General features: G+C 44.5%; 1 protein-coding gene across 1 annotated transcript in view; it reads right to left on the reverse strand.

The window, feature by feature from the left end:
* LOC118371360 (diacylglycerol kinase eta-like) overlaps positions 1-19,868 on the reverse strand; it is a 203,899-nt gene that overhangs the window by 155,580 nt on the left and 28,451 nt on the right. The window contains 1 exon segment of the mRNA XM_052493069.1: positions 12,334-12,414. Coding sequence (XP_052349029.1) covers positions 12,334-12,414 — 81 coding nt within the window.

Consider the following 19,868-nt stretch of genomic DNA (forward strand, 5'->3'; position numbering starts at 1 on the left):
TCGCCGGTCTACTAGCTGCCACCAATCCCATTTCCTTTTCTTTTGGTTATTTCTGTTTTGTGTTCGCCTGGTTTCACTTTGGTTAATTAGGGGGGGATTTAATTTGACACTTCCTTTGGGGTTTTGTGCGGGATATTTTCGTTGAACTGTCAGTGAGGTTGGGTGCGTTTTATTTTGCTCTTGTTCTTTGGAACTCGGTTCCCCTGCGCCTGACTCTGCACCCACATCTCATTGGGAAGATCTGACACTGTTGAAGGCAGGTCCTCACCAAAAATCACCGGTAACAATGTTTCCTATGGGCACAAACCCACCGTTGCTGGACCAGACAGGACTGGTAAAAAGTGCTCTTCACTGACGAGTTGCGGTTTTGTCTCACCAGGAGTGATGGTCGGATTCACGTTTATAATCCAAGGAATAAGCGCTACACCGAGGCTTGTACTCTGAAGTGGGATCGATTTGGAGATGGAGGGTCCGTCATGCTCTGGGGCGGTGTGTCACAGCATCATCGGACTGAGGTGGTCGTCATTGCTGGCAATATCAACGCTGTGTGTTACAGGGAAGACATCCTCCTCCCTCATGTGGTACCCTTCCTGCAGGCTCATCCTGTCATGACCCTCCAGCATGACAATACCACCAGCCATACTGCTCGTTCTGTGTGTGATTTCCTGCAAGACAAGAATGTCAGTGTTCTGCCATGGCCAGCGAAGAGCCCGGATCTCAATCCCATTGAGCACGCCTGGGACCTGTTGGATCGGGGGGTGACGGCTAGGGCCATTCCCCCCAGAAATTTCCGGGAACTTGCAAGTGCCTTGGTGGAAGAGTGGGGTAACATCTCACTGCAAGAACTGGCAAATCTGGTGCAGTCCATGAGGAGGAGATGCACTGCAGTGCTTAATGCAGCTGGTGGCCACACCATATACTGACTGTTACTTTTGTATTAGTTCAGGGACACATTATTCTATTATTCCACATGTCTGTGGAACTTGTTCAATTTATGTCTCAGTTGTTGAATCTTGTTTTGTTCATACAAATATTTACACTTGTTAAGTTTGCTGAAAATTAACGCAGTTGACAGTGAGAGGACGTTTCTTTTTTTGCTGAGTTTAGGTGCAAGTTAGTAGCTCTTGTGACGACCCTCCCCACTCTTTCTGCTGAATTCTTTGCTCTTGTTTTTCTTAATAGGATGTCGGTGGGCGGAGCCAGGAGGGTAGTCCGTGGAATGGGACACACCTGCCATTTGTTACCATGAGATACAGCCTTTCTTTTCCCTTGTTAGGCTTACTGATGTGTTCCACTTTAATGTTGCAGTGTGTGTTGACTGGTAAAGCGCAGGGAGCATATTCAACTCTTGGTGTAGTTGACAGTGTCAGTTATGAGAAGGTTAAAATGGCTGTGTTGTAGATTTATGATTTACGGTTCCTGAGGCTTACCGCCAACGATTTAGAACTTTAGAAAGGGCTGACCAACAGACTCATGTGGAGTCTGCGTGAGACTTCTCTTCACAGTTTAATTGCTGAGTCTGGGTTAGCCTTCTCTGCTGAGACTGATTCTGGGAATAGCGTTCTAACTAGGGGAATTGGTTTGAACACTCTGTCAGTTACATTATATAAACTGATGTTGGATTATGAACTGGTGAAAGGCGAGGTTGTGTTAGGGGTGCATCCATTGTTGCCTATTGAAGGTATCGACGTTATCCTTGGGAATAACTTCGCTGGTGAGCATGTATGGCCTGTCCTGTCACCATCTATAGTGGTTTCCACTAAGCCATCATTTTTAGGGATTCCCAATGAGAACACACAGCATTTCCCCAGAGGTGTTCTCTGCATGCGCAGTGACGTGTTCCATGAGCCGTGGCGCTCTGGACCTGCGCCTGCTAACGATGTTACAAAGAAATCTATCACTACTTTCCCTTATCTGTGCCCAACTTCGATATAATCAAGGATCAACGGGCTGACCCTCATTAGAAGAGTTGCGTAACCAAATTGTACCTGTGGAACAGTTGGGAGATGTCGTCCATGGTTATTTTCTCCAGGATGTTGTCTTGATGAAAAAGTGGGGGCCTCATAGTTGTTTTGTGGGGGAGGCTATTAATCAGGTTGTTGTACCAGTTAAGATTTGTGAGTTGGTGTTAACTTTCCACAAGGATGTTGCTGGACATCTGGGTGTGAAAACCTGACGTTTATTTTGGCCTATAGGTTACAGAGGGATGTTATTAATAGTTTCAACCTGTCACACCAGTAAATTAACAGGTCAACTGAATCAATCTATTAAGCCGTTACCACTTTCCTATTCGCGTAGTCAGCCAGCCTTTTAACTATCTGATTGTGTTGGCCCTCTGCCTCGCTCTAAGAATGGTAGTAGTTATCTGTTCACTGTGATGTGTCAGACCACTAGGTTTCCTGCTGTCTATTCTCTCCGGTTTATCACAACTAAGTCTGTGCTAAAAGCTTTTACTCAGTTTCTCGCTGTTTTGAATCTCTAAGGTTAGTCAGAGTGACCAATGATCTAATTTCACCTCTAATCTGTTTGGTCAGGTTCTCCAACAGGTCCATGTTAACACAATTTGGCTAGTGGCTATCACACGCAGAGTCAAGGACCGTTGGGACATTTCCTTCTAACACGTAAGTCTTTGTTGAGAGCTTATTGTTCGGAGATGGATAAGGATTGGGAGGAGGGGTTGCCATGGTTACTGTTAGCCACCAGGGAGGTTTCACAGGAGAGCACAGGTTTCAGTCTAAATTACTTAGTGTTCGGACATAGTGTGTGTGTGGGCTTCTAGCGGTGCTCCAGGATGACTGGAAGTCTCCCAAGCCACCCTGTTATCTTATTTGTGTGATTTCCGGCGAAGCCTGAATGCCGCTGGCGAGATGGCTAAAGAGAAGCTATCGTCTTCACCGAGGAGGAATATTTGATCGCTGAGCCTCGTCACTTTAGTTCAGGTGACCAGGTTCTTGCTGTGCTGCCAATAGTTGGTTCTCCTTTTCAAGCCAAATTTCAAGATCCATATACGGTTGTGCGCCAGTGCACTGAGCAAAACGATCTAGTTGCCACTCCGGAACGGAGGAAAGCGCACCAACTGCTCAATCTGCTAAAACCTTGTTACGCACTTTCCTCTGGGACCGTAGACCGTATGTCTGCATGGTGAGGAGGACGTCTCTGGTCCTGAATATTGCATACTGCAGGGTAGATTGAAAAATTCAGAGTCACTGGATGTTTTGGATAGGCTTCTCGATCATCTACCTGCTGATAGGCGAGACGAGTTAGTTGGTCTGATTCAGAGTTTTCCAGATTTGTTTTCTGATATACTGTTGTATGAAAAAGTTTGGGCACCCCTGACAATTTCCATGATTTCCATTTATAAATAATTGGGTGTTTAGATCAGCAATTTCATTTTGATCTATCAAATAACTGATGGGCACAGTAATATTTCAGTAGTGAAATGAAGTTTATTGGATTAATAGAAAATGTGCAATATGTGTCAAAACAAAATTAGACAGGTGCATAAATTTGGGCACCCCAATAGAAAAATCACATCAATATTTAGTAGAGCCTCCTTTTGCTAAAATAACAACCTCTAGACGCTTCCCATAGCCTCTAATGAGTGTCTGCATTCTGGATGAAGGTATTTTGGACCATTCCTCCTTACTAAACATCTCCAGTTCAGTTAGGTTTGATGGTTGCCGAGCATGGACAGCCCGCTTCATATCATCCAACAGATTCTCAATGATATTCAGGTCTGGGGACTGGGATGGCCGTTCCAGAACATTGTACTTGTTCCTCTGCATAAATGCCTGGGTAGATTTTGAGCAGTGTTTTGGGTCGTTGTCTTGTTGAAATATCCAGCCCCGGCGTAACATCAACTTTGTGACTGATTCTTCAACATTATTCCCAAGAATCTGCTGATATTGAGTGGAATCCATGCGACCCTCAACTTTAACAAGATTCCCAGTACCGGCACTGGCCACACAGCCACACAGCATGATGGAACATGATAGCATGATAGCTTTTTGTAGCCTTCCTCTAAACCAGAACAATCTTTGTTTTCAGGTCATTTGAGAGTTGTTTTGAGGCCCCCGTGTTGCCACTCTTCAGAGGAGAGTCAAAGAGAACAACAACTTGCATTTGGCTTTAAATACCTTTTCTCATAATTGGATGCACTCATCTATGAAGTTGAAGGCTTAATGAGCTCACCAAACCAATTGTGTGTTCCAATGAATCAATGCTAAGTAGTTACAGGTATTCAAATCAACAGAATGACAAGGGTGCCCACATTTTTGCATATTTTTCACAACTGATTTAATTTCATACAACTTAATATTGCTACACTAAAAATCTTTGTCTGGACAATGCACCCCAGTACTCAGCTTTTATTAGAAAATGAATGGCATGCCACTGTGATCATTTTCTGTGACGACAGAGTCAATTATTATGCAGCCTTAGAGGGGTGCCCAAACGCGTTTCTCATACGCGTTGTCACTGAGTGTATGCATGTTGTCCGCGTGACCGACCACTGTTTCTTTTTGTGTATTTTCTATTATCCTGTTCTGTTGCTCCTGTCATCTGTTTCCTGTTGTCCTTGTTTTTTTCTTTCCTCTTGAAGGTTGCTTCCTGTGCGCAAAGGTTGCGGAGGTCTGGGGAGGACGAGTTCGGCTGGGGCCGTGGAGTACCGTTAACAAGGGCAGTATTTTGTTTGTGTTCATGTATGTTTGGTTGGTGTTGTGTCTTGGGGTCCTTGGTGGTCCCTGGATATATTGGGGGGGAGGGGTGACCCTCCCACTCTGTCTGCCTTATTCTTTATCTTTGTTTTCCTTAATATGATATCTGTGGGTGGAGCCAGGGAGGGTCGTCAGCAGAATGGGACATAGCTGGGCTCGGATATGTCCCGGGGATAAATACACCTTTCCCTCGTACATCGACGAGACTCTCAACGCAGTCACACTGTTGTTTTTGTTTGTGGCAATTTTAGTTTTTTTTTTGTGGTCATTTGTTTTGGCACCTCTCAACACCCTCATTATCACCATCTATGAACACATCCACTCACTTACACTACTGACTACACACACCATTGTTACTTGTATGTAGTTTACTTTGTTTAAAAAATATGTTTGTTATTTCTTTATCTCTGCGTTATCTTTGTTACGGGCTACGAGCCGGTACATAGCACGCTGATATTTTTCTCGGCCACATAAATTGGCTTAAATACTAAAGCAAAGGAATTGGCTTTACCATGTTTGGTTGCTCTGTTTCAGCTGTTATGGGCATTTTTTTTTAACTCTATCAAATTAGTTCTGGGCAACAATTAAGTATCTTACTGTGATTGTTTTCAATTAAAATGGTCAACAAATAAACAAATAGCTTGTAACCAGGCAGTCTAAAACTCCATCCCACCAAAACAGGCTAGAATTTCACAAGAGCCCTTCTTTTCAAACCGCTCTTACACTGAAAGGGAAGTTCACAGTATTGTTCTGACATCATAGTGTGGAAATATATACAAACTCAGGGAAATCAGGTTTTTGAATGCACTGGGCCTTTAGGTGTCTTTTGTGGAGCGATGGGTAACGATGCTTCGTGGGTGACTGTTGTTGATGTGTGCAGAAGGTCCCTGGTTCGCGCCCGGGTATGGGCGAGGGGACGGTTTAAAATTATACTGTTACATTGGTGCCGTGACCCGGATTACTGGTTGCTGCAGAAAAAGGAGGAAGGTCAAAAGGGGGGTGAGTGTAACGGATGTGAAACGGCTAGCTTAGTTAGAGGTGCGTGCTAAATAGCGTTTCAATCGGTTACGTCACTTGCTCTGAGAAGTAGTAGTTCCCCTTGCTCTGCAAGGGCCGCGGCTTTTGTGGAGCGATGGGTAACGATGCTTCGTGGGTGACTGTTGTTGATGTGTGCAGAAGGTCCCTGGTTCGCGCCCGGGTATGGGCGAGGGGACGGTTTAAAATTATACTGTTACAGTTGCAAGTTCAAATCCCTGAGCTGACAAGGTACAAATCTGTTGTTCTGCCCCAGAACAAGGCAGTTAACCCACTGTTCCTAGGCCATCATTGAAAATAAGATTTTGTTCTTAACTGACTTGCCTAGTGAAATAAAGGTAAAAAAATAAAATAACCCCACAGTTATCTCTAATGAACGTGATCCTACGGTGCTTCTGCTGCACTTAATCTAGAAAATCACATCTAGATTGGACTTTCATCGCTTAAACACGTTAACAAGAGTCATACAGCATATAACCAACATTCAGCTTCTATAATGAGGGGCTTACACTGCTATCATCTATCTAAATTAGTTTTCAATTGCCTGGAGCTGAGATCACAGCATTATGGATTTGATTAACTGAATTGAATATCAAGGTGTTACCATATTCTATTCAGTAAGATGCAGATAAGATTACCACTTGCAGAAAAGCACGAACAGGACCAAACATGCTGCTCACACATACACAGACACACACACGAAGACACATCCGGTCATTGTGCATGTGTAGATGTTGTGCTAACTAATAAAGAGAACGCTATTACTACATACAATCAACAATCTGCATCAACAGCTAACACATACAACTGTTTGAGAAAATACACAATATAGCCAATATACACAATATCTATGTCCATGCCACTGAAAGGGTTAAGTTAGAGCTCATTAACCTTAATAAAAAAATAAGTCAGATTTGCAGTTTCACATGTGTTAAGCTTAAATTTCACAAGTGAAACCATATTTGCACATGTATTCAATTTAGAGTTCACACGTTAACACCACCTTTTGGTAGAATAACATGTTTTCACCTCACATGAATTGCAGTTTTGCGTGTGAAATGGAATGTTTCTGTCACGCCCTGATGTGTTTCACCTGTCTTTGTGATTGTCCCCACCCCCCTCCAGGTGTCACCCATCTTCCCCATTATCCCCTGTGTATTTATATCTGTGTTTTCTGTCTCTCTGTTGCCAGAGTGTCTTGTTTGTTCAAGCTGAGCAGGCCTTTGTGAAGTAATAGAGTTAATAAAATATTTACTAAATAAGCTAATGTAAGAAAATGTAATAAAATCAAAAAGTAACACAAGAAAATGAAATAATAACGACGCTATATACAGAGGGTATAGGTTAGTCACGGTAATTTGTGAAGTGACTATGCATAGATAATAAACAGTGGGTGGCCATTTGATTAATTGTTCAGCAGTCTTATGTCTTGGAGGTAGAAGGAGTTAAGGAGCAAGGTAAACATATGTTGTTCAGGCAGTTGTTCATTGTTCCCCGGTAGGCCATCGTTGTAAATAAGAATTTGTTCTTAACTGATTTGCCTAGTTTAAAAAAAATGTCAGGAAGCTTGGCCCCAGTGATGTACTGGGCAGTACTACCGTCTGTAGTGCCTTACGGTCAGTTGTCATACCAGGCGGTGATGCAACCGGCCAGGATGCTCTCGATGGTACAGCTGTGAAATTTTTTTGAGGATATGGGAACCCATGCCAAATCTCCTGAGTCTCCTGAGGGGGAAAGGTTGCTGTCGTGCCTTCTTCACAAGTGTCTTGGTGTGCTAAGACCATTATAGTTCTTGGTAATGTAGACACCAAGGAACTTGAAACTCTACCTGCTCTCTATCCACACCATGTTAATGTGGGGCCTGTTCGGCCCTCCTTTTCCTTTAGTCCACGATCAGCTCCTTTGTCTTGATCACATTGAGAGAGAGGTTGTTGTCACGGCACCACACTGCCAGGTCTTTGACCTCCTCCCTATAGGCTGTCAGTCTCATCATTGTCAGTGATCAGGCATAAAAGGCATTTAGCTCGTCTGGTAGACTCGCATCACTGGGCAGCTCACGGCAGGGTTTCCCTTTGTAGTCCGTCAAATGTTTCAAGCCCTGCCACGTCCGACGACCGTCAGAGCCAGTGCAGTAGGATTCAATCTTAGTCCTGTATTGACGCTTTGCCTGTTTGATGGTTCGTCTGAGGGCATAGTGGGATTTCTTAGAAGCGTCTGGATTAGTGTCCCTCTCCTTGAAAGCGATAGCTCTGGACTTTAGCTCGTTGGGGATGTTGCCTGTAATCCATGGATTCTGGTTGGGAAATGTATATAGGGTCACTGTGGGGATGACGTTGTTGATACACTTATTGATGAAACCGTATCCATGTCATCTGACCACTTCTTTACTGAGCGCGTCACTGGTACTTCCTTCTTTAGTTTTTGCTTGTAAGCAGGAATCAGGAGGATAGAATTATGGATAGATTTGCCAAATGGAGGATGAGGGAGAGTTTGAATGTGTCTCTGTGTGTGGTGGTGTAAAGGTGGTCTATAGTTTTTTTCCCTCTGATTGCACATGTGACATGCTGGTAGAATCGAGGTAAAACAGTACGTTTCCCTGCATTAAAGTCCCCGGCCACTAGGAGCGCTGCTTCTGGATGAGCATTTTCTTGTTTGTTTATGACCTTACACAGCTCGTTGAGTGCGGTCTTAGTGCCAGCATCGGTTTGTGGTGGTAAATAGACAGCTATGAAAAACATAGATGAGAAATCTCTTGGTAGATAGTGTGGTCTACAACTTATCATGAGAAAAAAATCTCCTGATTTGTTTACACGTGCATTCGCACATGTCTGAGGTGTTTGTTTCATGTAATGTTTTTGTTAGGGATAAAGCCCCTTTAATACAACAACAATGTATCTGAGCCTAGAATCCCTGCAGAATCCTTAGCAAGCACCCTCACATGTACCGCAAGGTGCTTCCCCCAGCTACATCTCATTTTATATTCCCAGCAGCCGCCCACACACACACACACACACACACACACACACACACACACACACACACACACACACACACACACACACACACACACACACACACACACACACACACACACACACACACACACACACACACACACACACACACACACAGAAAAGCACACGGACACAAAGGACACCAATAATACAAAAGCTAACACACAACCTCTTAGGGTTCTATCACCATGCTCCATATCTGTCCCTATAGTACACCAACCAATCTGCACAGACAACCTCAGCATCCTTCTGCTCACAGACAGACAGACAGACAGACAGACAGACAGACAGACAGACGAGCACCAGTATTCATTACCACTAACTGCGTCTGAAAGCCGTGCTACAGTGCACTTACCATTCACCCCCCCACACACTCTCTCACTGGCTCTGTCTCTCACTCTCTCCTTCTCTGTGTGTGTGGTCTTGCTGAATGGTGAAGGCTGCTCTCCCCCTGCCGGTGAGTGTGTGTGTGTGTGTGTGTGTGTGTGTGTGTGTGTGTGTGTGTGTGTGTGTGTGTGTGTGTGTGTGTGTGTGTGTGTGTGTGTGTGTGTGTGTGTGTGTGTGTCTCCTTCACTACAGCAGACCCTCCGCCGCTCGAGGAACAACCCACCAAACATATGGAGCAACAGTCTCTCCTCTCTTTCAATTCAATTCAATGTAAGGTGTTTATTGGCATGAGAAACATATGTTACAGTTGCCGGTGAAGTAGATAATAAACAAATGTGAAATAAGTTTCAAAATAATAAAGACATGTCAAACATCATATTATATCTATATACAGTGTTGTAACGATGTGCAAATAGTTAAAGTACAGAAGGGAAAATAAATGAATATAAATAAATATAGGTTGCATTTGGATGTCGATTATGGTTCAGAGGTTCAGAGGGGTTGGGTTAAATGAGGAAGACACGTTTCAGTTGAAGGCATTCAGTTGTACAACTGACTAGGTATCCCTCTTTCCCTTCCCCTATTTACAATGGTGTTTGTTCTTCACTGGTTGCCCTTTTCTTGTTGCAACAGGTCACAAATATTGCTGCTGTGATTGCGCACTGTGGTATTTCACCCGGTAGATATGGGAGTTTATTAAAATTGGATTTGTTTTGGAATTCTTTGTGTGTAATCAGAGGGACATATGTGTCTCTAATATGGTCATACATTAGGCAGGAGGTAAGGAAGTGCAGCTCGGTCTCCACCTCATTTTGTGGGCAGTGTGCACATAGCCTGTCCTCCAGGTCTGCCTACGGCGGCCTTTCTCAATAGCAAGGCTATGCTCACTGAGTCTCTCTCTGATACACGCACACACACACACACACACACACACACACACACACACACACACACACACACACACACACACACACACACACACACACACACACACACACACACACACACACACACACACACACACACACACACACACACACACACACACCGGCAGGGGGAGAGCAGCCTGACCCAAAACACCCCCTGAACAGCCTGACCCAAAACCACCCCCTGAACAGCCTGACCCAAAACACATCCCCCAAACAGCCTGACCCAAAACACATCCCTGAGCAGCATGACCAAAAACACCGCCCTGAACAGTCTGATCAAAAACACATCCCTGAACAGCCTGACCCAAAACACACAACTGTCCTTGATGTTTAATGGTCTGCACATCTACATAAACTGGAATTGTTGGAATGTGCTTGAGAGAGTTTCAGAACAAAACGTATTCGCTATTACATCTCTGTCTTCCTCTTTCTTTCTCATTCTCTCCCCTCCCTTTCTGTTACTCTCATTCTCTCCCCCTCCCTTTCTGTTACTCTCATTCTCTCCCCTCCCTTTCTGTTACTCTCATTCTCTCCCCCTCCCTTTCTGTTACTCTCATTCTCTCCCCCTCCCTTTCTGTTACTCTCATTCTCTCCCCTCCCTTTCTGTTACTCTCATTCTCTTCCCTCCCTTTCTGTTACTCTCATTCTCTCCCCCTCCCTTTCTGTTACTCTCATTCTCTTCCCCTCCCTTTCTGTTACTCTCATTCTCTCCCCCTCCCTTTCTGTTACTCTCATTCGCTTTCCCTCCCTTTCTGTTACTCTCATTCTCTCTCCCTCCCTTTCTGTTACTCTCATTCGCTTTCCCTCCCTTTCTGTTACTCTCATTCTCTCCCCCTCCCTTTCTGTTACCCTCATTCCCTTTCCCTCCCTTTCTGTTACCCTCATTACCTTTCCCTCCCTTTCTGTTACTCTCATTCTCTCCCCCTCCCTTTCTTTTACCCTCATTCGCTTTCCCTCCCTTTCTGTTACTCTCATTCGCTTTCCCTCCCTTTCTGTTACCCTCATTCTCTTCCCCTCCCTTTCTGTTACTCTCATTCTCTCCCCCTCCCTTTCTGTTACTCTCATTCTCTTCCCCTCCCTTTCTGTTACTCTCATTCTCTTCCCCTCCCTTTCTGTTACTCTCATTCTCTTCCCCTCCCTTTCTGTTACTCTCATTCTCTCCCCTCCCTTTCTGTTACTCTCATTCTCTCCCCCTCCCTTTCTGTTACTCTCATTCTCTTCCCCTCCCTTTCTGTTACTCTCATTCTCTTCCCCTCCCTTTCTGTTACTCTCATTCTCTTCCCTCCCTTTCTGTTACTCTCATTCTCTCCCCCTCCCTTTCTGTTACTCTCATTCTCTCCCCCTCCCTTTCTGTTACTCTCATTCTCTTTCCCTCCCTTTCTGTTACTCTCATTCTCTTCCCCTCCCTTTCTGTTACTCTCATTCTCTTCCCTCCCTTTCTGTTACTCTCATTCTCTCCCTCCCTTTCTGTTACTCTCATTCGCTTCCCTCCCTTTCTGTTACTCTCATTCCCTTTACCTCCCTTTCTGTTACTCTCATTCTCTTTCCTCCCTTTCTGTTACTCTCATTCTCTCCCCCTCCCTTTCTGTTACTCTCAATCTCTTCCCCTCCCTTTCTGTTACTCTCATTCTCTCCCCCTCCCTTTCGGTTACTCTCATTCTCTCCCCCTCCCTTTCTGTTACTCTCAATCTCTTTCCCTCCCTTTCTGTTACTCTCATTCTCTCCCCCTCCCTTTCGGTTACTCTCAATCTCTTTCCATACCTTTCTGTTACTCTTGTTCTCTCTCTCCCTTGTCTTAATCTCTATTGCCCTCCAGTCTTTACATCCTCCCTTCCCTCCTTGCTTTTGCTGAGTCCAGCACTAAGAATGTTAACAACAGCTTCACGTTGAGATTCCACACACACACACACACACACACACACACACACACACACACACACACACACACACACACACACACACACACACACACACACACACACACACACACACACACACACACACACACACACACACACACACGCTACATACACACAACGTATGCAAGTGATCATCATCAACATGATCATCAACATTGGCGGCCTCAGCATAGATGTAGTCACTATACATATAGTCACTGTGTGTGTGTGTGTGTGTGTGTGTGTGTGTGTGTGTGTGTGTGTGTGTGTGTGTGTGTGTGTGTGTGTGTGTGTGTGTGTGTGTGTGTGTGTGTGTGTGTGTGTGTGTGTGTGTGGTGTGTGTGTAGAATCTCACCGTGAAGCTGTTGTTAACATTCTTAGTGCTGGACTCAGCCACACTGGCATCAGATAGGTCCACCTCGTCAAATATCAGTGACTGCAGATAGGGGAGGAGAGATGAGAGATAAAACAGGAGAGGAGTAAGAGGTGAGAGGAGAGATAAGAGAGGAGAGAGGAAAGGACAAGAGCAGAGAAGAGAAGACGAGAAGAAGAGAAGAGAGGGGAGAAGAGAGGTGAGAGTAAAGGAGAGGAGAGGGATGAGGAGAGGAGAGGAGAGAGAGGAGAGGAGAGAGGAGAGGAGAGAGGAGGAAGAGGAAAGGAGGCAGACAAAACAACAACAGAATAACTACTCAGAGTATGATAAAACACAAAAAATGCTAAAATACACTAAACATATCTTGTCTCAGCCTGTGACTTCTATGAAGGAAATTCTATGGGAGTCTTATCTTAAACAATGACTTTAGGGCTGGGGTCAATCTCCACTGACCTAGAGAAGAAAATACAAATCAATTTTGAATTCATAATTGAATAAATCCTGACTTGAGAGCTGTGCACACTACTACAAGGTACACATTTCCCTTAAGATTCAGTCCCTAATTGTCTAGCTGACCCCAACCCTGAATTTTAGTGTGCATTTACACAGGCAGCTAAATTCTGATATTTTTCCACTCATTGGTCTCTTGACCAATCAGATCAATAATTGACCAATCAGATCAATAATTGACCAATCAGATCAACAATTGACCAATCAGATCAGTCCATCTTTCAGTATCATATACTTACTCTATAAGAATCACACATGCTTGTATGTTCGCCCAGGGCGAGTCAACCTTCCTACAGGGTGTGCAGGGTTTTGCTCCAACCCTAACTAAAACTCTTCTGATTCAGCTAATCAGCTGCTGGTCAGGACCATGATTAACCTATATGGGGTGTTTGTACAGGGCCGTATCAAAAGCCTGCACCCCAGTACAGCTCTCCTGGAGGAGGGTTGGTCATCCCTTTGTTCTAGTGACACCTGTAAGCATGACATATTATCAGACACTATACACATTTCATATGGTAACAGGTGAGAAGGTAATAAGCCGGTAGTCTATGGTGGTAGTAATGGTGTTATGAAGCAAAACAAAGTACCATGCAAATTATGATAATATTCAACATAGGCCAAGTAACTGTACACCTGATGGTTTCTGTTCAACGTAGGCCAAGTTACTGTAAACCTGATGGTTTCTGTTCAACGTAGGCCAAGTTACTGTAAACCTGATGGTTTCTGTTCAACGTAGGCCAAGTTACTGTAAACCTGATGGTTTCTGTTCAACGTAGGCCAAGTTACTGTAAACCTGATGGTTTCTGTTCAACGAGGCCAAGTAACTGTAAACCTGATGTTTTCTGTTCAACATAGGCCAAGTAACTGTAAACCTGATGGTTTCTGTTCAACATAGGCCAAGTAACTGTACACCTGATGGTTTCTGTTCAACATAGGCCAAGTAACTGTACACCTGATGGTTTCTGTTCAACGTAGGCCAAGTTACTGTAAACCTGATGGTTTCTGTTCAACGTAGGCCAAGTAACTGTAAACCTGATGGTTTCTGTTCAACGTAGGCCAAGTAACTGTACACCTGATGGTTTCTGTTCAACGTAGGCCAAGTAACTGTACACCTGATGGTTTCTGTTCAACGTAGGCCAAGTAACTGTAAACCTGATGGTTTCTGTTCAACGTAGGCCAAGTAACTGTAAACCTGATGGTTTCTATTCAACGTAGGCCAAGTAACTGTACACCTGATGGTTTCTATTCAACGTAGGCCAAGTAACTGTAAACCTGATGGTTTCTGTTCAACGTAGGCCAAGTAACTGTAAACCTGATGGTTTCTATTCAACGTAGGCCAAGTAACTGTAAACCTGATGGTTTCTATTCAACGTAGGCCAAGTAACTGTAAACCTGATGGTTTCTGTTCAACGTAGGCCAAGTAACTGTAAACCTGATGGTTTCTGTTCAACGTAGGCCAAGTAACTGTAAACCTGATGGTTTCTGTTCAACGTAGGCCAAGTAACTGTAAACCTGATGGTTTCTGTTCAACGTAGGCCAAGTAACTGTAAACCTGATGGTTTCTGTTCAACGTAGGCCAAGTAACTGTAAACCTGATGGTTTCTGTTCAACGTAGGCCAAGTAACTGTAAACCTGATGGTTTCTGTTCAACGTAGGCCAAGTAACTGTACACCTGATGGTTTCTGTTCAACGTAGGCCAAGTAACTGTAAACCTGATGGTTTCTGTTCAACGTAGGCCAAGTAACTGTAAACCTGATGGTTTCTGTTCAACGTAGGCCAAGTAACTGTAAACCTGATGGTTTCTATTCAACGTAGGCCAAGTAACTGTTAACCTGATGGTTTCTGTTCAACGTAGGCCAAGTAACTGTAAACCTGATGGTTTCTGTTCAACGTAGGCCAAGTAACTGTACACCTGATGGTTTCTATTCAACGTAGGCCAAGTAACTGTTAACCTGATGGTTTCTGTTCAACGTAGGCCAAGTAACTGTACACCTGATGGTTTCTATTCAACGTAGGCCAAGTAACTGTTAACCTGATGGTTTCTGTTCAACGTAGGCCAAGTAACTGTTAACCTGATGGTTTCTGTTCAACGTAGGCCAAGTAACTGTACACCTGATGGTTTCTGTTCAACGTAGGCCAAGTAACTGTAAACCTGATGGTTTCTGTTCAACGTAGGCCAAGTAACTGTAAACCTGATGGTTTCTGTTCAACGTAGGCCAAGTAACTGTACACCTGATGGTTTCTATTCAACGTAGGCCAAGTAACTGTACACCTGATGGTTTCTATTCAACGTAGGCCAAGTAACTGTAAACCTGATGGTTTCTGTTCAACGTAGGCCAAGTAACTGTTAACCTGATGGTTTCTGTTCAACGAGGCCAAGTAACTGTAAACCTGATGGTTTCTGTTCAACGTAGGCCAAGTAACTGTAAACCTGATGGTTTCTGTTCAACGTAGGCCAAGTAACTGTAAACCTGATGGTTTCTGTTCAACGTAGGCCAAGTAACTGTACACCTGATGGTTTCTATTCAACGTAGGCCAAGTAACTGTTAACCTGATGGTTTCTGTTCAACGTAGGCCAAGTAACTGTACACCTGATGGTTTCTATTCAACGTAGGCCAAGTAACTGTTAACCTGATGGTTTCTGTTCAACGTAGGCCAAGTAACTGTTAACCTGATGGTTTCTGTTCAACGTAGGCCAAGTAACTGTACACCTGATGGTTTCTATTGAAGCATGGCTGATATTTGTCCCACTTATGGCAGTCGGTCAGTCAGTAGAGATCAGTCAGTCAGTCAGTCAGTCAGCAGAGAGCAGTCAGTCAGTCAGTAGAGAGTGGCCAGTCAGTCAGTCAGTCAGTAGAGAGCAGTCAGTCAGTCAGTCGGTCAGTCAGTAGAGAGCAGTCAGTCAGTCAGTAGAGAGCAGTCAGTCAGTCAGTCAGTAGAGAGCAGTCAGTCAGTCAGTCGAGAGCAGTCAATCAGTCAGTCAGTAGAGAGCTGTCAGTCAGTCAGTCAGTTGAGATCAGTCAGTAGAGAGCAGTCAGTCAGTCAGTCAGTAGAGAGCAGTCAGTCAGTCAATCAGTCAGTAGAGAGCAGTCAGTCAGTCAGTCAGTAGAGAGCAGTCAGTCAATCGGTCAGTCAGTCAGTAGAGACCAGTCAGTCAGTCATTCAGTCAGTCAGTCAGTCAGTAGAGAGCAGTTAGTCAGTCAGTCAGTCAGTAGAGAGCAGTCAGTCAGTCAATCAGTCAGTAGAGAGCAGTCAGTCAGTCAATCAGTCAGTCAGTAGAGAGCAGTCAGTCAGTAGAGAGCAGTCAGTCAGTCAGTCAGTCAGTCAGTAGAGAGCAGTCAGTCAGTCAGTCAGTAGAGAGCAGTCAGTCAGTCAGTCAGTAGAGAGCAGTCAGTCAGTCAGTTGAGATCAGTCAGTCATTCAGTCAGTAGAGAGCAGTCAGTCAGTCAGTCAGTAGAGAGCAGTCGGTCAGTCAGTCAGTAGAGAGCAGTCAGTCAGTCAATCAGTCAGTAGAGAGCAGTCAGTCAGTCAGTCAGTCAGTCAGTCAGTAGAGAGCAGTCGGGCAGTCAGTCAGTGGAGAGCAGTCAGTCAATCAGTCAGTCAGTCAGCAGAGAGCAGTCAGTCAGTCAATCAGTCAGTAGAGAGCAGTCAGTCAGTCAGTCAGTCAGTCAGTCAGTCAGTCAGTAGAGAACAGTCAGTCAGTCAGTCAGTCAGTCAGTAGAGAGCAGTCAGTCAGTCAGTCAGTCAGTAGAGAGCAGTCAGTCAGTCAGTCAGTCAGTAGAGAGCAGTCAGTCAATCAGTCAGTAGAGAGCAGTCAGTCAGTCAGTCAGTAGAGAGCAGTCAGTCAATCAGTCAGTAGAGAGCAGTCAGTCAGTCAGTCAGTCAGTAGAGAGCAGTCAGTCAGTCAGTCAGTCAGTAGAGAGCAGTCAGTCAGTCAGTCAGTAGAGAGCAGTCAGTCAGTCAATCAGTCAGTAGAGAGCAGTCAGTCAGTCAATCAGTCAGTAGAGAGCAGTCAGTCAGTCAGTCAGTCAGTCAGTAGAGAGCAGTCAGTCAGTCAGTCAGTAGAGAGCAGTCATTCAGTCAGTCAGTTAGTCAGTAGAGAGCAGTCAGTCAATCAGTCAGTAGAGAGCAGTCAGTCAGTCAGTCAGTCAGTCAGTAGATAGCAGTCAGTCAATAGAGAGCAGTCAGTCAGTAGAGAGCAGTCAGTCAGTCAGTCACTCAGTCAGTCAGTAGAGAGCAGTCAGTCAATCAGTCAGTAGAGAGCAGTCAGTCAGTCAGTCAGTCAGTCAGTCAGTAGAGAACAGTCAGTCAGTCAATCAGTCAGTAGAGAGCAGTCAGTCAATCAGTCAGTCAGTCAGTAGAGAGCAGTTAGTCAGTCAGTCAGTCAGTAGATGTCAGTCAGTCAGTAGAGAGCAGTCAGTCAGTTAATCAGTCATTCAGTCAGTCAGTCAGTAGAGAGCAGTCAGTCAGTCAGTCAGTCAGTAGAGAGCAGACGAGCCAGGTCCTGTTAATAGGATCAACATGATATCTAAACACAACCTGCCTGATGACGACATCACTACTGCCTGAGTTCTTGCTCTTAAAGGAAATGCGCCATTTATGACACACTCTCCTGGGCAGGTTTAACAGCAGGGTGGGGACATCAGAGAGTGTGTCTGTGGAATGCCATCATAAACATTGCCACTTCTTCCAGCACTCTTGGTTGTCATGACATGGCTGGTATCACGTGTGTGTGTGTGTGTGTGAGTCTGTTTGTGAGGTCTTATCAACTAACACACAGCAGGATGTATTGGATGTCCATTGCAGAGATGGTGTAGATCAGGACTCTGTTCAAACACTTAAAAAAACCTTCTATCATCCTGTTCTTGAACTAGTCATTAAGCTGTATGTGATTGGATAAGGAAAACCCTTTCAACCAATCCAATTACTTCAAGGAAAGGAGGAAGCAAATTTGGATTTCGGACGTATTGGAACAGGGTCCAGGTCAGTGTTTCCCAATTCCAGTCCTCGAGTACGCCCGACATCACATAATTTAGTTCTGGAGCAGGTGGTAAAACTCTGGTCCACTGTGGGCCAGCTGGTTTCCTTAAAGTACTCCTGGAAGCAAATGTTACGTTGATGCTTCATCTAGTCAGACATATTCACTGACCCAATAGAATAGGTGGGAAGAATTGTCAAAACCAGCAGGACTGTAGCCCTCGAGCACTGGATTTACAGCCATACAGACTTAAATCAGAATAGAGTCTTACACCAGATCAGAGTCTAGAGCAGGGATCGTCAACTAGATTCAGCCACCAGCCAATTTTTTCTTGAGTGGATTGTTGGGGTCCAATCATTTGTAGACTGCAAATGGATCGCAAGAAGCCCAAACAGAAATAATATTGGACAAAAACATAATTTCAAACCTTGCTTATATTTGTATACAATCACTTATCTTTATCATGTGTGGGACTACTATGGAACAGATTTCCTGTATTAAAATCACTTGGAGGTGAATTGCTGGTGTTTTTACAGTCTTTTTTGTCCAACAATAAAACTATGTATACTTGGGGGGCCAAATAAAACCACCCACATGCCAAATTCCTGCCAGTTTGTTGAACCCTGATCTAGAGCCATAAATCAAAGTCCACAGCCTTAGAGCCTTAGGTCAGAGTCTAGAGCCTTAAGTCAGAGTCTGGAGGCTTAAGTCAGATTCTAGAACCTAAAGTGAGATTCTAGAGCCTAAAGTCAGCATCTAGAGTCTTAAGTCAGAGTCTAGAGCCTTAAGTCGGCATCTAAAGCCTTATGTCAGAAAACTGAGTTTTGAGCCTTATATCAGAGTCAAGGCATGGGGTGGGTGAGGATGGGATGGTACTAAGTTGGTTCAATCCTGGTGCTGCAGCTGACCCGTATCGACATCAGACCTTCCTCGGATCCGCTAGCCGGTGGAGTGCTGCGAGGCCCTGCCCAGCACACGGACAGGACCCTCCAACATACACGACTCCTGGACACGCCACGTAGTGCCCGCTCCTGCCACCAGGCCTGGGCACTGCCAGTCTGGGAGGTCAGGGGTTAGGATTAGAGGTTAGGAGATAGGGGTAAAGGGAATACCAGACTGCCACAGCATAGGTTAGCGCAGGAGACAGTGATTAGAAAAGACTGCAAGCTAGGATTAAAGGTGAGGGGTTAAGTTTCAGGACTTTTGCCAATGAGCCAAAGGAGGGGTTTGGGTCTGGAGTTATGTAGGTAAGAAGGTTAAGAGTTATGGGGTTCAGGGTCAGAGGTAAATTCAAACAGTTATGAGGGTTAGGGATTAGGACAGGATAGGGTAGCGTAGTAGAGGCTTTAGGTGTTCTGGAGGGAAGAATGTTAGAGGTTATATAAATTAGGTGTAAAGGGATGCAAGAGAGACAGGTTGGGGTTAAGGGTCAAAGGACAAAGGCCTAGACGTTTTAGGGATAGGGGTTCTGGAGGGAAGAATGGTAGAGGTTATATAAATTAGGGGTAAAGGGATGCAAGAGAGACAGGTTGGGGTTAAGAGTCAAAGGACAAAGGCCTAGACGTTTTAGGGATAGTGGTTCTGAATATATCATTAGTGGAAAGGGCAGTCCTCAATACTGGTCCTGGAGCGCTAGAGTGTGTTTTGCAGGCTTTTGTCCCAGCCCTGCATTAACACACCTGGTTCAACTACTAACGGCTGTGGTACAGTATATAGCCTGTCTATCTGCCATGTGCTGTTGCTGGACCTCTATAATGGGCTACTATGGGAGTCAGTGAGAGTATTGTTTTTCTTACTACGTACAGTGCATTTGGAAAGAATTCAGACCCCTCGACTTTTTCCACATTTTGTTATGTTACAGCCTTATTCTCAAATGGATTAAATATACATTTTTCTCATCAATCTACACAGAATAATCCATAACAACAAAGCAAAAACAGGCTTTGAGAAATGTTTGCAAATGCATAACATTTTTCAAACAGAAATATTATATCTACATACTTGCAAGTATTCAGACCCTTTACTCAGT

The sequence above is a fragment of the Oncorhynchus keta genome, chromosome 34, assembly GCF_023373465.1.
Source record: "Oncorhynchus keta strain PuntledgeMale-10-30-2019 chromosome 34, Oket_V2, whole genome shotgun sequence".
NCBI lineage: Eukaryota > Metazoa > Chordata > Actinopteri > Salmoniformes > Salmonidae > Oncorhynchus > Oncorhynchus keta.